This window comes from Helianthus annuus, chromosome 17 (assembly GCF_002127325.2).
Source record: "Helianthus annuus cultivar XRQ/B chromosome 17, HanXRQr2.0-SUNRISE, whole genome shotgun sequence".
Taxonomy (NCBI): Eukaryota; Viridiplantae; Streptophyta; class Magnoliopsida; order Asterales; family Asteraceae; genus Helianthus; species Helianthus annuus.
Window position 1 is genome coordinate 104,433,807 of NC_035449.2, and position 21,560 is coordinate 104,455,366.

Below are 21,560 nucleotides of genomic sequence, written 5' to 3' on the forward strand. Positions count from 1 at the left end.
TCCATCCCCGATTCGACAAACCCTAGCAGCCTTCAAAGAAAAACAAACCTGAATTACTGTTGAATAATGATCAATGGATAGGCGAAACGAAAACCCTAGTTGCCGTCAACAGGTTTTCAGCAAACAAAGACAGAAAAGCCGGCTGAACAAAATCAGCCTTGATAAACCCTAGCCGGAACCGACAATTGAACTCGAACAAAAACCCTAGCTGCCGTCAAAGTGAGAATCGATCAAATCCCACCAGAATCCAATCGGAACACAGACCTCAGCAACTAAAAGCATTCAATTACCGACATAGAGAAGCTTGAACCGTAAATGCGAAATCAGAAATCAAAAATTAAGTAGAATGATCGAAAAAGAATCAGAACACCTCTACTCGCAAGACCCTAGCCTGATTACAGTCGATCAGTACCAGGATTTGATTGAACGAGAACTGATTTCACATGAAATCCCTGATCGCCTTATTCGCCCTTGTCGCCCAGAGCCCTCCCTGGCCCTAGTTTATCTCCTCGACAACATTTATGTTACTGCTTTATTTGATTCGGGTGCGGATACAAGTTACATGTCTTTGAAAATGAGTAAATTGTTAAAACGTACATCAACACCTCTAAACACCACACACGTCGTAGAGTTAGCAAATGGTAAGAGTTTAGAAGCCACGCAAATAGTCAAGGGTTGTAGTATCGTCTTAGCCGGTCAAGTTTTCTCCATCGACCTTATTCCCATAGTCTTGGGAAGTTTTGATATCATCATAGGGATGGATTGGTTATCCCAACATCAGGCAGAGATCTTATGCAGTGAGAAGATCATACGTATTCCACGTTCTGGCCAAGAACCCCTCGAAGTTCAAGGTGACAGGAGTGGTGCAGTGGTAGGCATCATCTCTTTCTTGAAGGCTCAGAAGTGTCTGCGGAAGGGTCACACCGCAATCTTGGCACTCGTTTCAGATGCATCAGTGAATGAAAAGAAACTGGAGGATATTCCAGTTGTACGCGACTACCCTCAGGTGTTTCCTGAAGATTTACCTGGATTACCGCCTCATCGTCAGGTCGAATTTCAAATCGAGCTCGCTCCAGGAGCAGCACCCATAGCTCGCGCACCATATCGTCTAGCCCCATCAGAATTGGAAGAATTGTCAAAGCAACTACAAGAGCTCTTGGAAAAGGGCTTCATTCGTCCAAGCTCTTCGCCTTGGGGAGCTCCAGTACTTTTCGTTAAGAAGAAGGATGGTACCTTCAGGATGTGCATAGACTACCGCGAACTCAACAAGGTGACGGTGAAGAACCGTTATCCTCTTCCGCGCATAGATGATCTATTCGACCAGTTGCAAGGGTCGTGTTACTACTCCAAGATAGACCTACGGTCAGGGTATCATCAGCTGAGAGTCCGGGATGAGGACGTCTCCAAAACCGCATTCAGAACTCGCTACGGTCACTACGAGTTTCTTGTCATGCCGTTCGGGTTAACGAACGCGCCTGCCGTATTTATGGACCTTATGAACAGGGTGTGCAAACCCTATCTTGACAAGTTCGTCATTGTTTTCATCGACGACATTCTGATCTACTCCAAGAGTCAGGAGGAGCACGAGCAGCACCTACGCCTTATTTTGGAACTCCTACGGAAAGAACAGCTGTACGCCAAGTTTTCCAAATGTGACTTCTGGCTTCGTGAAGTCCACTTCTTAGGCCACGTAGTGAACAAGGATGGGATCCATGTCGATCCATCCAAGGTAGACTCGATCAGAAACTGGCCTGCACCACGTACACCAACGGAAATACGCCAATTCTTGGGTTTGGCGGGTTACTACAGACGGTTTATTAAAGACTTTTCAAAGATTGCTCAGCCGCTTACACTACTGACACAAAAGGGTGTCACCTACCGTTGGGGCAACACGCAGGAAACTACTTTTCAGTACTTAAAGGATAGACTTTGCAGTGCACCTATCCTCTCTTTGCCAGAGGGCACAGACGATTTCGTAGTATATTGTGATGCATCCATCCAGGGTCTTGGGTGTGTATTGATGCAGCGGGATAGGGTTATTGCTTACGCTTCGCGCCAACTTAAGATTCATGAACGGAACTACACGACACACGATTTAGAGCTGGGAGCTGTTGTTTTCGCGCTTAAGATATGGCGACACTACCTGTACGGTACCAGGTGCACGATTTACACCGATCACAGGAGTCTCGAGCATATCCTTAAGCAAAAGGATTTGAACATGCGTCAACGAAGATTGGTTGAACTACTTAACGATTACGATTGCGCTATCAAGTACCATCCAGGCAAAGCCAATGTTGTGGCTGACGCCCTCAGTCGGAAAGACACTTTACCTCGGCGCGTGCGGGCGCTACAGCTTACGATTCAGTCTAGTCTTCCAGCACAGATACGAAATGCTCAGGTAGAAGCATTGAAACCTGAAAATGTCAAAGCTGAAGCCTTACGCGGCTCACGACAACGAATGGAACAGAAGGCAGACGGTGCCTACTATGTAACGGGGCGTATTTGGGTCCCACTTTATGGCGGTCTACGCGAACTTGTGATGGACGAAGCTCACAAGTCTCGTTACTCGGTACATCCAGGGTCGGACAAAATGTACCACGACATCAGAACTACTTATTGGTGGCCCAGCATGAAGGCCCACATCGCTACGTACGTTGGAAAATGCTTGACCTGTGCGAGAGTCAAGGTTGAATATCAGAAACCAGCTGGCCTACTTCAGCAGCCTAAGATACCTCAATGGAAATGGGAAGAAATTTCCATGGATTTCGTTACAGGCCTACCTAGATCCCAGCGTGGGAATGATACCATATGGGTGATCGTGGATCGACTCACCAAGTCTGCACACTTCCTAGCTATAAAGGAAACGGATAAGTTCTCCACTCTTGCAGACATCTACCTCAAGGAAGTTGTTTCGAGGCACGGGGTGCCCACCTCCATCATTTCGGATCGCGATGCACGATTCACATCAGAACTATGGCAAGCGATGCACAAATCTTTCGGCTCACGGTTAGACATGAGCACAACATATCACCCTCAGACGGATGGGCAGTCTGAGCGAACGATTCAAACACTCGAAGACATGCTTAGGGCATGCGTTATCGATTTCGGAAACGGCTGGGAAAAGCATCTCCCTTTGGTGGAGTTCTCATACAATAACAGTTATCACACCAGCATACAAGCCGCTCCATTCGAGGCATTGTACGGACGCAAATGCCGGTCACCTCTCTGTTGGGCAGAGGTGGGGGATAGTCAGATTACGGGTCCAGAGATTGTAGTGGACGCCACAGAAAAGATAGCACAGATACGACAACGCATGGCGGCAGCACGCGACCGTCAGAAAGCCTACGCGGACAAGCGTAGAAAGCCTTTGGAATTTCAGGTCGGGGACCGGGTTTTACTAAAAGTCTCACCCTAGAAGGGTGTAGTTCGTTTTGGCAAACGGGGCAAACTAAATCCGCGGTACGTCGGTCCATTCGAAATCTTAGAGAAGATTGGCAAAGTGGCATACAAGCTAAACTTACCAGCTGAACTCGGTGCAGTTCACAATGTCTTTCACGTGTCAAATCTGAAGAAGTGCCTGTCAGATGAGACCCTCATCATTCCTTTTAAGGAACTCACTATCGACGAGCGGTTGCAGTTCGTCGAGGAACTAGTTGAAATCACGGACCGGGATGTGAAGGTCCTCAAAAACAAGAGAATCCCTCTTGTTCGAGTACGTTGGAACTCCAAACGTGGCACAGAGTACACCTGGGAACGCGAAGACAGGATGACAGAAAAGTACCCCCAGTTATTCGGAACCAATGCAACCACTACTGAGGCTGAAGCTACTACTGCGGAATTTCGGGACGAAATTCCAGATCAACGGGGGGAGGATGTGACACCCCGGGAAAAGCCAGTGAACGATTGAACTTACCTAGCTTCCTCAGTGAGTGCATACCAAATTTCGGGACGAAATTTCTTTTTAGTTGGGGATAATGTGACAACTCGTACTTTAGACTTATCTTGTGTAATGTCATATGCTTACGTGAACTATATTATTTATATGAATGCATGATATAAATGTTATGTGCTATATGTTACGTATATGTATGAATATTTATAAACAAACCAAACCGCACAACACCACTCGATCGCACAAGCCCTTTTGGGCTACACCTTGCATTCGGATCCATGGGTAGCCGAGTTGGGCTCGGCCCACTCCCCTTTCACGCAAACAAACACCCTTAGGGGGGGTTGTTCTCTCATTTGTTACAATTCTCATAACACACACAAAACCCTAGCTCCTCTTCCTTCTCTCTAGAACTCGACGGCACAAGGCAACCGTGCATCATTCTCTCGTTCGGGTCACTCTCCTACTACTGTTAACCGGTTAGTGTATATTGTTGCTTGTTACTCGATTGTGTGTTTAATGTTTGAACATGCTATATGTCGATCTTGTGTAGTGATTAGGGTTATGATTCTTGCCACTGTTATCGTATGTTAATCAAGTAATCATGGTGTGATAATCGGCCACATTTGTAAGATTGATTTAAGGTTCGTATGAATCGGGTTGGGATAGATGTTAATCCATCGTTATGTTCTATGTTTCGGATTGTTGGTTTGTGTTAGTGAATGGGTTATGTTGATGATAATCGGATGCATGTTCATATGAATCGATAGTTTGTTGTTCATGCTTGGCTTAGGGTTATGAGGATAGTTGTAATCTTGGTTGATCGAAAGTCATCATGATTGAAACGAATTTTGTGTTGATTGATTTGTAAAGTTGGAAACTGATTAATTGTATAACCGATTTCCATAAGTTGCGGGTATAATAAAACTAATCGTACAACATAAGCCAGCCGCACAACATGGCTGAATCACACAAGCCTTCTCATCGCACAAGGTGGTCCACTCGCACAAGATCCCTTGGATCGCACAAGGTGCTTCTTGATTACTGTCGGGCCTCAAGCCCAAGGGACCACTCGCACAACCCAACTCAGCCGCACAAGGCTTCGGGTCGCACAAGGGGGTCCATTCGCACAAGTCTACCCAGCCGCACAAGAGAACCTGATCGCACTAGTCATATGTTTTGTTTAACTATTTGGGCCGGATGATATGTTGGGCTGGGCTAGCTTTAATCGCACAACCTAATCTGGACCGCATAAGACTTCTTGTTGGGCCGGTTTGGATCGCACAACCTGTATGAAGCGCACAAGTCACTTATATTATTTGTTTGGGCCGGATTGGTTAGATGGTTCACTTATACGTTGGGCCGGGGATTTGTTGGGCTTAAACACTTAGATCACACAAGATGGTTGGGCTCGCACAAGCTCAATAGCCCAACCATCCGAGTCGCACAAGTTGAGACTGTTATGTTATGATACGCTTATGTGACTTGCCATGATCATACTTGATACAATACGTGTAGAACATACGTGCTATATACGAACCTGACTTGTATAATAACCATGATAGGATGTGGTTGACCCCTTACTAGCTTACCTGTACTTTCCGTGTATCTGCCGAGCAACCCAAGGTGAGTTCACACAGCCAAGGCATGGGATTCCCGGGGTGTTGGGAATGGGATTGATAAGGATAAGGTTGAATAGATTCATACGGACACTGTTACTAGACTACCAAACCATCGTCCTCGGTTGTGCAGGACACATACGTAAAACCTACGTATAACTAAGTTACTCGCTATCCTCGGTTGTAAAGGATACTCACGTAAAGCCTGCGTGAACGGATACTCACTACTGCCTCGGTTGTGTCAGGCATTTACGTAGAACCTACGTAAACCCCCACGTACCCTATCCTCGGTTGTGAAGGATACTTACGTAAATCCTGCGTAAACTTGTACGTATTACTGTTCTCGGTTGTGAAGAACACATATGGTTACGCATAGTCTAGTGGATTAATAACATGGGAAGCCCCCACCAATAGAAACCTATATTGTCCCAGTAGAGCCACTTGATACTCATGAACTTACTGTTACGCATTTACTTTCTGTGAACTCGCTCAACTAGTTGTTGACTCTCTGCTGCATTCCTTGCAGGACCTTAGGTACTAACGGAGCTTGCACAAGGGGGAGCAGGTCGTTGTGGGCAGATGGATCGTGATTACTTATTAAACACTTATGACATTTCAAACATTAATCCTTATGTTGGGTTTTACATTTAGTGGCCGTCAAACCAATGTATGGAGTGACAATTGGTGTGCATACAGCCCTCTTCGTTCGTTTATCTCTCCTCGTAATATTGCTAGAGCTGGTTTCTCGCTTAGCACAACGGTGGCTGATGTTGTTTCTGAAGATGGCCAATGGCGATGGCCTCAGGCTTGGTATGATACATTTCCGGTTCTCATTAATATTGCTACTATTCAGATTACCCCTGATACGGAGGACCGGTTTCGCTGGAAAGATTGGGAAGGCAAGTTACAGTGTTTTTGTTCTTGGGAGGCATGGAATAACTTGAGGTATAGAGAGAATAAGGTAGTCTGGGTCAACTCGGTCTGGTTCAGTCAGTGCATCCCTAGGCATTCCTTTCATTTGTGGTTGGTTATTAAGCATAAGTTGCGGACGCAAGACAGAATGGCTGAGTGGGAAGCGGGAAGTGCAACTAATCTTCGGCTGATGTGTTGTCCCTTGTGCAGATATGACCGTGACTCTCGGGATCACTTATTTTTTGAATGTTCCTATGCTTCAGAAGTTTGGAGTCTAGTTAGGAATATGGTTGATATGGGGAGTGTTAATGACACATGGGCTTCGGTTACGCAGTGGATGGAGCTCAATGCTAATTCGAGTTCTCTGGATTACATTATTTGCAATCTTCTGTTGGCGGCTTCCACGTATTTTATATGGCAGGAAAGAAACAATCGTCTTTTCACTCAGGTGTAGAGGAATGCTAGTGTTCTCTCCAAGGTTATTATAGATACAGTTCGGCTCAGGATTATGGGATTCAGAACCGGTAGAGACCCGAAGTAAAGGAAACTTTTGGATAGGTGGCTGATCGCGAAGACGAACATGGATATAGACCCGGGCTAGGGTGATGTAGTATCCTAGTTTTTTCTGTTTCGGGTTCTGGGTTGTGTTGGTTTGGTTCTTTGTTTTGTTTGGTTGTGTCTGGTTGTTGAATTTTGTTTGTTTTTTCCTAGGCTTGGTATGCCAAGCCTAGTAGTGTGTATCGGTGTCTCGATACACCCTGTTTATTCTTGTTTGGTTGATATATAAAATTCACCGGGGTAACCCATTTACCCAAAAAAAAATGTTGGGTTTTACATAATTGCTTCCGCTACATTTACTTATGTTGGTTTTGATAAACACCTTTCGTATTGATGGATAACTTTTACTATTTAATTACATGTTCAATATGATTGGTGGCTTGATCCTGGTCAGTCACGCTCCCAAGCGGTGATACTCCGCAGGTGGATTTTGGGGGTGTGACATACTGCTAGACTAGTAACACTTATTGAACGATCTTCGCACACCTGCCAAGGGTTGGCCGCGATATTATGACTGACTTCGCACACCTGCCTTAGGAAGGCCGCGAACTGAAATCTGCTAATCTTCGCACACCTGCCTGGTAGGCCGCGATACAAACAAACCTAGTCTAGAATACTCGGGAGGAACATCCCCTAAGACATTCGCACACCTGCCTGGGAGGCCGCGATACGAACTAAACGATACACGACTTAACAAACGAACAAAACGCTACGCACACTATACTATTACTGAACCGTTAACTGTGAACTCGCTCAACTAGTTGTTGATTATCTGCTGCATGCCTTGCAGGACCTTAGGTACATTATGGAGCTTGCACAGGGAGGAGCAGGTCGTTGTGGGATACGGATCATGAACGATATTTGAACTTATAACTTATTTTGGGTTTTCATTATTATGCTTCCGCTACTTAAATAATGTTTGGTTATGAACATCAGTCATGTCACGATGAAACACATTTTCTACTTTTACACTTAAATGCTATGTTTGATATGATTGATGGCTTGATCCTGGTCATGTCACGCCTCCAAGCGGTGGTACTCCGCGTGTGGGATTTTGGGGGTGTGACAGATTGCTATCAGAGCCATTGGTTATAGAGAACTAGGTTTTAATATGGGAAAACGTTTTATTAAAACCAGACTATAACCAGAACAGTGCTCTCAACGATCCACAACGACGCTTCGCTCCACGTGCAAGACTCGACATCCTAGGTAATAACGTTATGTTTATTACCTGCATGCTAGAACTATATAGAACTTTGCTCGTATTACGCTTAGATACACATGACTATATTACATGAGAATACCTACGTGCTTACGCTTTTCTGTCATCGCCCTACTCGCGAACCATTCTCACTTACGCTACCTTTACAATGAAGATCATGTCTGGACGAATTAACATGACTCAAGCCCAGCTAGAGGCTCTCGTTCAAGCTCAAGTTGCTGCGGCACTTGCAGCCGCACAAGCAGGAGGTCAACCAGCGCAGCAGCAAGTTTTTTTTTTTTTTTGGGTAAAGGGTTACCCCGGTGATTCTATTATAAACAAATCAACAAAACGCACAAGTAGGGGAGTCGTGATACCCCCTAGTTCTTATATGTGACATGCCACATATAAGTAAACACGAAAACAGCCAAATAAAAACAACTAGACCCAAAACAATCTAGACACAAGTCATCTTCAAATCTATCAGCCTCTTCCAACTTCCAATCTTGTAAGAACGCTTGAACTCGAGCACTTCTCTTAAATTTGAACGACATCAGCTTCAGTCTAACAGTTTGAACTATAATCTCAACCAGTTTTTCCGGAGGACGAAGCTGGTTTCTAAAAAATCTATTGTTACGCTCCTGCCAAACGTAGTATGCCGTGGCCGAAACAAGCAGTTTGTTCGACACCATCTTCACTGACTTTGATCTAGCTTTCGGCAGCATCCATTGACAAATGTCCTCCCACTTTTCCGAAACAGCCTGCATACTCCCTTTAGCTCTAATCGCGGTCCAAACTTGACTAGAATACTTACATTCAAAGAATAGATGGGCATGAGAGTCTACCCCGCTATAACAAAGTAAGCAGCAAATCATGTTCATTGATCTAGAAATGTTGTGGTTCCAAGTTAGCATTCGATCCTGGGTCCATAATTTCTTCTTTAGAATCAACCAGCATAAGAAAGAGTGTTTAGGAATGTTGAAAGCTGACCAAACCAAGTCCACCCAAGGTACATCGGCACCTCTAGTTCTGATAGCTTCCCATATGTGTTTCGTAGAATACTCAACAAGTTTCCCATCCGAATCTCTAATCATGACTACATCTTCTCGATTCGGGACTAGAACAATCGGTGGGAGCTGAAATAAAGCCGGATATATTGACCTCCATTCATGAGGCCATTTCCACATACCATCTTCAACGACATCCACCAACTTAGACGCTATAGAGAGGCCATGTTGAGACATATGTCTCGGGGTTACCATGGTTCCCAACGGCGTATCATGAGACCATTTATCATGCCAAATAAAAATACTCCTCCCATTTCCCACTTTATGCCATAACGTGTGACGGACTATCTCTCTACATCTAAGGAGTTTCTTCCAACCCCACGGAGCACTAGATTTTAAAGGAACATCCCAAATACTATGTTGTCTCAATCGGTGATCAAGCACCCATTTAGTCCATATAGATTCCCTCCGCGAGATAATACTGTAAAGGTGGTAGGTAATCAGCGACTGATTAACATCGGCTATCTTCTTTATACCCAACCCTCCCTCTTTTCGCGGTAAGCAAACTTCCTTCCATGCAACTTTTGCCTTGCCTTTAGAGACCATGCCTTTGCCCCACAGGAACCATTTCATTTTCGCTTCAAGCTCTTTGATGATGGCCACCGGTAGAACAAAAACAGATGCCCAATACACGTGGATCGAGGACAAGACTGATCTGATCAATTGCAACCTACCTGCAAAAGACAAAAACTTGTTTTTCCAGTTAGTGATTTTATTGTTCATTCTTTCTACAAGCGGCTTGCAATCCTTCTGCATTAACCTCGAGGCCAGCAGAGGCACGCCCAGGTATTTAATAGGCAGCTTGCCTTCTTCAAAGGGAACGAATTGCAAAATCCTAGTTTTGATCACATCCGAAACGTTGCAAAAGAACGCGGTACTCTTGGATATGCTTGGGATGAGGCCTGAGATATCCTCAAATTCATTAAGAGATTCCATAATAACTTTCGCTGATTTAACCTCCCCTCTCGCAAAAAGGAGAAGATCGTCCGCGAAGCACAGGTTGATAATCCCTTGTCTTTGGCATTTGTTGTGAAAGCTAAAAGAATTACTTTCCTTTACCGTTTTGTGAAGAGTTAACGTGAGGATTTCCATTACCATTGTAAATAGGAATGGAGACATCGGGTCACCCTGTCTAAGACCCCGTTTCCCTTTAAAATACCCATGAACATTTCCGTTAATACATAGAGAAAACGAGGCTGATGTAACACATGTCATGATCCAATGGACCATTCTGTGATGAAAACCAAAACCATTCAGGATATCCTCAAGAAACCTCCAATGAACCGTGTCATAGGCCTTTTGTATATCAACCTTAAATGCACATCTAGGAGGGCCCACTTTTCGGTGATAATTGTGCATTAATTCCTGCGTGAGGAGGATATTATCTGAGATTCTTCTACCTGGCACAAAGGCCGATTGGTTCTCACTGATTATCAATTGCAACCCTTCCAAAATCCTGTTAGTAATAATCTTACTAATAGCCTTATAAATAACATTGCAACAAGCTATAGGCCGAAAATCTGTCACAAAAGTAGGAGTGCTCACCTTTGGAATTAGAGCTATGAATGTGTGATTTATTTCTTGTAACATTCTCCCCGACATAAAGAAATCCTCTATAGCTTTCGTAACATCCTCTCCAACTATCGGCCATGCCCCCTTGAAAAAAGCTGAAGAATACCCATCTGGGCCTGGGGCTTTGTTCCCATTGATAGAGAATATAGCTTCTTTGATTTCTTCTTTCGTGACCCCTCTCACCTTGTTCTCCGCCACCTCTCTAGGAAGCCTTTTATCAAACAAGCTCGGATTCGTTTTCTTGGTAACATTGCCTTCACTACCCAGAAACATCTTAAAATGGTCAACAAGAGCATCCGCCACCTGATTGCCTTCATAGGATTTACCTTGAGTATCTTTAATACAATGAATCTTGTTGACATGATTCCGGCATTTAATGGCATTTTTTTTTGGGTAAAGGGTTACCCCAGGTGAATTTTATAAATCAACCAAATAAGTACAAGGGTATGTCAGAGTGAGCATACCAACTAGGCTTGACATACCAAAACCTAGGAGCCAAAACAAACAACGACCACAAAAAAGCCATACAAAAAACACAACCAGACACCACAGCCTTAACACATCAAAATACTATAAAAACCGATCCCTATATCTAGCCTGGGTCGATCTCGGCTCCACTAGGAACAATGTTCCACTTCTTCAGCAATCTCTGATTACCCGCACCACTTTTGAACCTGAACCCCATCAGCCGTAGCCTAATAGTCCCTATGATCTTCTCCGATATGACCTCCACAGTTGCCTTCGTGTTGGAGAATAGCCGGTTGTTCCGCTCTTGCCATACAAAATAAGCAGAAGCCGCAATGACTAGCTTCCCTACAATATGTTCCGTCTTTTTCGAACTCGCCTTCTGATCCAACCAACCCATGATAGAGTGCCACGAACCATCAATGTCTTCCATGTTCACCATATTCCTGACCGTAGACCAGACTTGCTGGGCAAAGACGCACTGAAAAAACAGATGGTCTCTGGAATCCTTGTCTCTCATGCACAGCGGACAACACATTAGCCTCAAATTTGTTTCACTCCCCGCCTCCCAAACTGCTAACCTATCCTGAGTCTTAAGTTTATTCTTGATAACCAACCATAGGTGAAACGAATGCCTTGGAATACATTGGCTAAACCAAATCCCGTTAACCCACGTAACCGGTTGTTTTCGGGTTCGAATGTTATGCCACACCTCTAGAGATCTAAACGGCCTGTTGTTACCATCCAAATCTTTCCAAGTTGTGCTATCCTCTAGATCCTGAACCAATTGAGGAACAGTTAACCCAATCAGCACCGGATAAATATCGTACCAAGCACTCGGCCACTTCCATTGGCCATTCTCATCTACAATATCCGCAATAGAGGAGTTAAGCTGAAATCCCGCATTTGCTATATTACGAGGGGAAACAAACGAATTCAGCGGACAAATCTGGTTCCACTTGTCGCTCCAAGCATTTGTCTGAGCACCACTACGAATAATTTTCCAAATAAAAGGCCGAATAGTAGCTCGAATCGCCAAAATTTTCCTCCAACCCCAACTGATACTACCCCGCGGTTGAACCTCCCACAAACTTTTGCCATTTAATTTATGAGCATATATCCATTGGACCCAAAGAGACTTCCGTTTAGTGAGAATACTCCAGACATAGTTAGCCATTAGAGCTTTGTTAACATCAGAAATGCTGCGAATACCCAAACCGCCCTCATCCTTAGGTAAACATACCTCGGCCCAGGCAACTTTAGCTTTGGCCCTCCCTTGGTTAGTAGCATTCCACAAGAACCGACGCATTAACTTCTCCAGCTCGTTTGTGACTCTAGCTGGAATAATGAATACCGAGGCCCAGTAAATATGCATCGAAGACAGAACTGAAGTGATTAGTTGTAGCCTCCCCGCAAAAGATAGCGATTTATTCACCCAACTACCTATCTTTTTTTCCACCCGATCCACTAACGGCTTACAATCCTTATACATCAGTTTAGTGGATATTAGTGGCACCCCTAAATACCGAACAGGCAACGTCCCTTGGTTAAATGGCATAACCTGAAGAATTTCCTGCTTGACATGTTGCGGAACGTTGCAAAAATAAACCGTGCTCTTAGCTGGACTCGGCTTAAGCCCCGAGGCATTAGTGAAAATCTCAAGAGCATCCTTAACCCTCTTGACCGAAGTGGCATCCCCATGTACAAAAATGAACAAGTCATCCGCAAAAGCCACATTGATGATCTTCTGTTTCACACACTGAGCATGAAATTTGAAACCTGTCCCCGTGCATGCCCCACGCTGAAGGAGCAAGGATAGAACTTCCATAACCATCGTGAAAAGATAGGGAGACATCGGATCTCCCTGTCTTAGCCCCCTTTTACCACTAAAATACCCATGAAGATTACCTTGGAGACTTACAGAATATGTAACTGAAGTAACACAAGCCATAATCCACCCAACCATTTTTGTATGAAGGCCGAAACCATGCAGAACACTCTCCAAAAACACCCAATTGACTGTGTCGTAGGCCTTTTGAATATCAATCTTGAATGCACATCTAGCTGGCCCCCGGTTCAGGTGATAGTTATGCATTAACTCTTGAGTCAGTAAGATATTATCTGATATTTTCCTTCCCGGAACAAACGCCGATTGATTTATACTAACCAGTTTATCCAAACTACCTTTAAGTCTATCCGTGATGATCTTGCTAATACACTTATACAAGACATTACAACACGAAATAGGCCGATAATCAAGCACCGAATCCGGAGTTTCAACTTTAGGGACAAGAGCCAGAATTGTATGATTAAGTTGTTTGAGGAGCTTACCATTGCCGAAAAAATCTAAAACCGCATCCGTAACTTCATTGCCCACAATATCCCAAGCACTTTTAAAGAACGCCGACGTATACCCATCAGGCCCCGGGGCTTTATTCTCCGCAATACTAAACATTGCATTCTTCACTTCTTCCCGAGAAACATGACGGACCATAGCACTCGCATCATTGGTATTCAGTACATTAATTTCCAGCTCATCCATATTAATAGTCGAGACATCGTCCTCTCGACCCAAAAACCTTTCATAATGTTGTACAAGGGCTAATGACACACTATCTCCTTCAAACCGATTGCCTTCTACATCTCGTATAGACTGAATAGAGCTACGAGCATTCCTGCATTTAAGCATGTTGTGAAAAAACGCCGTGTTCGAATCACCCGCACACAACCACTCAACCTTAGACTTTTGTTTTAAAAAACATTCTTCATCATAAGAAGCCGTATTGAACTGAGCAAGGCAATCTGCTTCCTTCTCTCTCAAACCAACATCCAACGGGCTCTCATCAATTTGTTTCTGAACAACATCAAGCTGTTTCCTAAGCTCCACAACTTTATCATGCAAATTACCTTGCTTGAATAACAATTTACGCATAAGCGGTTTCAGATTACGGAGCTTCTTCGTTACCGAAAACATCGTAAAGCCCTCTACCCGTTGAGACCAAACCTTCTCAACAAACTCCCTAAAATCCGGTTTTGACGTAAGAAAATTTGCAAATTTGAAGGGTTTCTGTCGCTTCATGACCGAGTTGGACATATTAAGAATGCATGGAGTATGATCCGAAATCCTAAATGGATGATACCGGACGAAAGCTTCCGGGAACAACTCAACGAACTTCAAATTACCCATAACCCTATCAAGCTTCTTTAACAAGCCAATACCCTTCTTTGGTTTCTGGTTCCACGTGAAGTGCAACCCATGACCCACAATATCAACAAGCTCTGTATGCTGAACACAATCATGAAACTCTCTCATACCAAGAGAACTCGTTGAGGGACCATTCAAAGAATCATTCACATGAAGGACCGAATTAAAATCCCCCATGACCACCCATGGCTTATCATGACAAAAACTGCTGTGCATACATAGAGTATCCCATAAGCATCGTCTTTCCTGATACGTATTCTTAGCATACACAAAAGAGGTGAAAAAAGATGCACTACCATTCTTCGGACATAGTTGAGTATGAATAACTTGCTCCTCTCGAGACAAGACCATAAGATCCACAACCTCCATGTTCCACCCTATTTTTAATCAGAACTTGCAGAACTGATATTGACCACTCATTTTTTTAATCTTGAAGTAAATAAAGAAGGGTAAAATGGTAATCTTTCAAATAATATCTCTCTCTTGTTAATTAAGTAATTAACGGACTATTAACTGTCTCTCCTTTTATCACTCCATTATCCATTTTTACGTGTTTAAACTATATTTTCTTTAAACTGAAGTATCAATTTGATTAACATATACTTTCTTGAAACTGATTTAATAACAAAAATTGATTAACATATATGCAAATCTTATACATATGTGTAATTATATTGTTTACATATATGTAAATCATCGTCCATCATCAAATTTTTCAATATATACTAATCAATAGTGTTTTAGCATTTTTACGTATCTTCATATAAGTGATATGTTTAAAAGTTTCTTTCCTAAACCTTCATATAAGTTACATAAATGTAAATACGCTATTTACATATATGTTCGCTTGTTACATATATGCATACAATAGGTTTTACACATATGTAAATAAGTAGTGCACAAAAAGAAGAAGAAGAATGTAACGTAATTGTTCATGCGGCACAAAGAAATATAAATACAAACATATAAATATAATGTTTGTTGAACAAAAGTAGCTCACAAAGAAATATTGTAAATTTTCAAAACTGCAAACAAAAAAGAGAATGTAATATGTTCATTATTCATGAATAAAATTAAGCCACAAAGAAATAATATAATATAGAACCAATCATATGCAACAATAGTTGATAAAAATGCTAGTGAAAAAAATCCCAAACTGAAACAGACTTTAAGCAATCATCATTAGAAATGAAGCAACAAAAGATGTAATCGATGGCCACAAAAGATAGAACATGGTTTAATAGTTGATGGGTGGATCTCGGTAGAGATAAAATAATGAGAATGATAACTAAATAACCATATTAATAGGAAATATTTGGTGTTTTAGATTTTTATTGTTGGATATCCCATAATTACCCTTCTTAGTTAATATATTATCCCTTAAAACTTGTAGATTATTACGAAAATGCCACCATTTATATTGACCCTTGATTAAATGATCTAACGGTTTAGATGAGTTCTGTAAGTTCTGTAAATTTCTTTGGTTCCATAGGTGAAAAAAGATGCACTACCATTCTTCGGGCATTTAATGGCATTATGGAAGTAAGCCGTGTTAGCGTCCCCTACCTCTAACCATTTCTGTTTTGGTTTCTGTTTTAGGAACCTCTCCTCGTCAAGCACAGCCTCTTGGTATTGCTTTAGGCAAGCAACTTCATCCTCTCGGGTTTTAGCATTGACCGGATCCTTATCTAAAGTAGTTTGAATTTTATCCAACTCCTCCTTCAGCTTAGCGACCTTCTTATGGATATTCCCTTGACTCAACATAAGCCTCCTCATATAAGTTTTGAGCCCCCTTAGCTTTTTCACCACTTTAAAGATCGGAACTCCATTGACTGGCGTCTCCCAACCCTCTTTAACCAACGTTAGAAACTCTTTCTTGTGCACAAGAAAATTATGGAACTTGAAAGGCTTAGGTTTTTGGTTGATACTATCATGAACTTTGAGAATACATGGGCAATGATCCGAAACACCATATGGCAAAAATGTCGCATGAGCATTAACAAAGAGATCCGCAAACTGCACATTTGCCATGATTCTATCAAGTTTCTTACGAATACCAACTCCCTTTTTTGGGCTTTGAGTCCACGTGAATTGTAGCCCGGAGGCGTTCACATCAAATAACTCACACTTCTGGACACATTCGTTGAACTCCCTCATACTGACCCCGTACTGCTGTCTTCTAGGTTAAGGGTAACGTTAAAGTCACCTAGAATCACCCAAGCATTATTTTTTACCAGAATTTTGTGTAAGTTTAGATCCTCCCACAGACTCCTTCGCTCTTGGTAACAGTTACTAGCATAAACAAACGTACCAAACACTTCTGTTTTCGTTTCCTTTACCACCATCTTAGTGTGAATAAGCTGACTCGTAGCCTTTAACACCATGATGTCCACTGCATCGGTGTCCCACCCGATGATGATTCTGGCTCCTTTGTGACATTGGTTCCCGTTAGAAGTCCACTCCCATCTACTAAAGATCTTTTTACAAACATCCGCTAAATTAGCATCTTGCACATGTGACTCAAGCACCGCAAAGACTTTCAGACCCTGATCCTTTAGAACCTTTCGAACCTCATTTTGTTTAGGGGTGCGGTTCAAGCCCCTTACATTCCAGCTAGCTAGACTAAACATTGATAACCCTATCAGCAGGTGTGCTTGCACCTGTGTTGTTACCGGATCCTTGTGTCTTGTTCTCCATAAATTTACTAGTTTCGGTCACATCCTCAACTCGAACCTCATCTTGATCAGTGTCTCCGTCCGACTCATTGCTGCTGAGGGCACCAAAAGAGTTTGTTAATTTCACTGGAGGGGCCCTAGACGTGCTTGGCTTATATTTTTCATGTTGGTCCTCCCTCGCTTTCGGTCTATATTCAAATTTCTTGCTATCTTTAACCTGAATCGGCTTCCTCTTCCCTTTCTTACGTTTGTTTCCATCCTTATATCCCTGGTCATCCACCTTTTCTTTACCTTTATTATCCCCCTGAGCTAGTTCAGTAACCTTTGAAGGGCACGACTCAGTACTATGACCAAAGACCAAACACGAAGAACACCTTGGAGGTTTCCATTCATACTCTACCCTTATAGTGCTTTTTAAGAATCCACCTTCTTCTACATTCGGAATAGCCACACTTATAGCATCTTTCATCTCTTTATCAGCATTTAATTCAATTATGGCTCTAGCATATCCACTTCGACCCCATGACTCTTCACACATCTTAGCTGTTTCATTATCAAGCATCTTTGGTTCCCCTAACTTTGAGGCAATCAGACTCAGCCCATCTTCCGTGTATGCCGCTAGAGGAACATCATGCATTTTGACCCACACAGGTATTTTCTTCAACTCATCCTTTTTCAACTCAGTGTTCGGTGACCAACATTTAAGAAAAATCGGGATGTTTCTAATCAACCATGGCCTATCTTGAAGCACTTGTTCCATCCCTTCCCTTGTACCGAATTTGAAAAAGAAGAATCCTTTACCGTTCATCATGCACTTTTGAAGGCCATACTTCTCCCATTTATTACTGACATAATAATCAACCACTGGAAACGCTAACCTTTTACCCAGAAAATAGCCGAACAGAACATTAGCAAACCTATCTTGAACTTTCCTCACCGATTCCATGGGAATCATGACATCCACTTCTTCCATCTGATTAGTGTCTTCAATATATCTTAAGTTAATCTTGTTTCTAGGTTTCACCGAAGCAACCTTTGATGCATACGACCCCGACCCCGAACCAGAATTACTAGGGTTTGCATGGGGTTGCATTACATCCGTCCCATCATCCCCCGGGTAACCCCCTTTGTATTCGAAATCCACTGGTTTTGATATCTCAAAAAGTCCATCAATGACCGAAGCATTCGTAGTTTGGAACATACCTCTCCTTGGCACGAAAGAATTGCCTTCAATGTTAGTAACCCTCAGCCCAATACCCTTTATCGGAGCCGTTCCTGGTGATGTTTCATCATTCGCAGCCGACATATTAAACCCTAAACTAGGGTTTATCGTATTATCCGGTCGTTTGAATGCCAAAACACTTGAGAATAATAAACATGCAACGTAACAAAACGATCAAACAAACAAAAGACAAGAGCGAAAACAGACAGCAAACCCTAACCAGAAAAGAAAAGATCCTACTCCTGACTTCAAAAGATTAGAAACCAAGGTAGAATCAAGAAACCTTACTCAGAAGGATCGATAAAACCTCAATAACTAACCCAGATCGATCAAGAAAGAAGATCAGAAAGCACAAGAAGCTAGGGTTTCTAGGAATCGCCATTTTCGCCCAGAGCCATTTAGGTTTATACGAGGTCAATACGTACTTCTAATCGCAGCAGCAAGTTTGCACCTTTAAGAACTTCATGGACTGTCGTCCAAGTACTTTCAGCGGCACAGAGGGGGCAGTGGGACTCCTCCACTGGTTTGAAAAAGCTCGAGTCTGTGTTCGAGATGTGTGAATGCCCTGAGGCTCGTAGGGTGAAATACGCCACTGGCACGCTAGAAGGAAAAGCACTAACTTGGTGGAACGCCCAAGTTCAGATCTTAGGGTTGGCAGCTGCTAACGCCACCCCATGGAACGATTTCAAGGAACTTATCAAACGTGAGTACTGCACAAGGGATGATATTCACAAGTTGGAGAATGAGTTTTATCACTTGAAGATGACGGGGTCAGAGATAGAAGCTTACACGAAGCGATCGAACGAACTGGCTATTTTGTGTCCTACCATGGTAGACCCTCCCATCAAACGCATCGAGTTGTATCTCAAGGGTCTAGCCTCAGAAATCCAAAGCCATGTGACGGCAGCGAATCGCAACAATATCCAAGACATTCAGCGTCTTGCGCATCGGCTCACAGATCAAGCAGTAGAACAGAATAAGCTGCCTAAACGCGTCAATGCTACTACTACTGCTACTACTACTCCAGCTGCTACTCCTGCTACCCTCAGCGACAATAAACGGAAGTGGGATGGGGACTCGAGCAAGGGATCAGCTTCGGTCCAGTCCCAAACACAGCAGCGTAGAACCAACGACTACCAGAGTCCGAATCAGCAATCATCAGGTAGTCAGGGGCAGGGTGGATATCGGGGAATTCACCCATGGTGCAATCGATGCCACAAACACCATAGTGGAAGGTGCCGCAGGGAAAGATGTCAAAGATGCCTAAAGCCGGGTCATGAGGCTAAGGATTGTAGAAGCTCACGGCCAGCTAATCAGAATCAGCAATTTCCGCCACCAGCTCCTCAGGACCCACAGCAGCAGCAGCCACAGCGTGGAAACCGGGGATGTTTCCAGTGTGGGGCTGAAGGTCATTACAAACGCGATTGTCCTCAGTTGAACCAGCACCAGAACCGCAACAACAACAACCAGGGCAACGGGTAGAACAACGGTGGGAACAACAACAATAATGGCAACGAAGCTAGGGGACGCGCTTTTGTGCTAGGTCGAGGTGACGCAGTGAACGATCCCAACGTAGTTATGGGTAAGTTTCTCCTCGACGATATTTATGTTACTGTTTTATTTGATTCGGGTGCGGATACAAGTTATATTTCTGTGAAAGCCAGTAAATTGTTAAAACGTACATCAACATCCCTAAACACCAAACACGTCGTAGAACTAGCTAATGGTAAGAGTTTAGAAGCCACGCAAATAGTCAGGGGTTGTAGTATTGTCTTAGCCGGTCAAGCTTTTTCCATCGACCTTATTCCCATAGTCTTGGGAAGTTTTGATATCGTTATTGGGATGGATTGGTTATCCCAGCATCAGGCTGAAATCTTATGCAGTGAGAAGATCATTCGCATTCCCCGTACTGGTCAAGAACCTCTCGAAGTTCAAGGAGACAAGAATGGTGCTGTGGTTGGCATCATCTCTTTCTTGAAGGCTCAGAAGTGTCTGCGGAAGGGTCACACCGCAATCTTGGCACTCGTTTCAGATGCATCAGTGAAGGAAAAGAAACTGGAGGATATTCTAGTAGTACGCGACTACCCTCAGGTGTTTCCTGAAGATTTACCTGGTTTACCTCCTCACCGTCAAGTCGAATTTCAAATCGAGCTCGCTCCAGGAGCAGCACCCATAGCTCGCGCACCATATCGTTTAGCTCCATCAGAATTGGAGGAACTGTCAAAGCAGCTACAAGAGCTCTTGGAAAAGGGCTTCATTCGTCCAAGCTCTTCGCCTTGGGGAGCTCCAGTATTGTTCGTGAGAAAAAAAGACGGTACGTTCAGAATGTGCATCGACTACCGTGAACTCAACAAGGTGACGGTGAAGAACCGTTATCCTCTTCCACGCATAGACGACTTATTCGACCAGTTGCAAGGGTCGTGTTACTACTCCAAGATCGACTTGAGGTCCGGATATCATCAGCTGAGAGTCCGGGATGAGGACGTCTCCAAGACAGCCTTTAGAACTCGCTACGGCCACTACGAGTTTCTTGTCATGCCGTTCGGGTTAACGAACGCACCTGCCGTATTTATGGACCTTATGAACAGGGTGTGCAAACCCTGTCTTGACAAGTTCGTCATTGTCTTCATCGACGACATCCTGATCTACTCCAAGAGTCAGGAGGAACATGAGCAGCATCTACGCCTTATTCTGGAACTCCTTCGGAAGGAACAGCTGTACGCTAAGTTTTCGAAATGCGACTTCTGGCTTCGTGAAGTCCACTTTCTAGGCCACGTAGTTAACAAGGATGGGATCCATGTCGATCCATCCAAGGTAGACTCGATCAGAAACTGGCCTGCACCACGTACGCCAACGGAAATACGTCAATTCTTGGGTTTGGCGGGTTACTACAGACGGTTTATTAAAGACTTTTCAAAGATTGCTCAGCCGCTTACACTACTGACACAGAAGGGTGTCACCTACCGTTGGGGCAACACGCAGGAAACTGCTTTTCAGCACTTAAAGGATAGACTTTGCAGTGCACCTATCCTCTCATTGCCAGAGGGCACGGACGATTTTGTAGTATACTGTGATGCATCCATCCAGGGTTTGGGATGTGTGTTAATGCAGCGCGACAAGGTCATTGCTTACACTTCGCGTCAACTTAAGATACATGAACGAAATTACACGACGC

General features: G+C 43.5%; 1 protein-coding gene across 1 annotated transcript; it reads right to left on the reverse strand.

Annotated features, from left to right (window-relative positions):
* Positions 1-17,110: 17,110 nt before the first annotated feature.
* Positions 17,111-18,469, reverse strand: LOC110924689. The gene has a single exon (XM_022168683.1). The coding sequence runs from the start codon at positions 18,467-18,469 to the stop codon at positions 17,111-17,113; it is 1,359 nt and encodes a 452-aa protein (XP_022024375.1).
* Between the last annotated feature and the right edge of the window lie 3,091 nt (positions 18,470-21,560).

What these genes read in the sequence shown, in the direction of transcription:
- LOC110924689 (XM_022168683.1), bottom strand. Translation starts at nt 18,469, where the DNA reads ATGTCGGCTGCGAATGATGAAACATCACCAGGAACGGCTCCGATAAAG.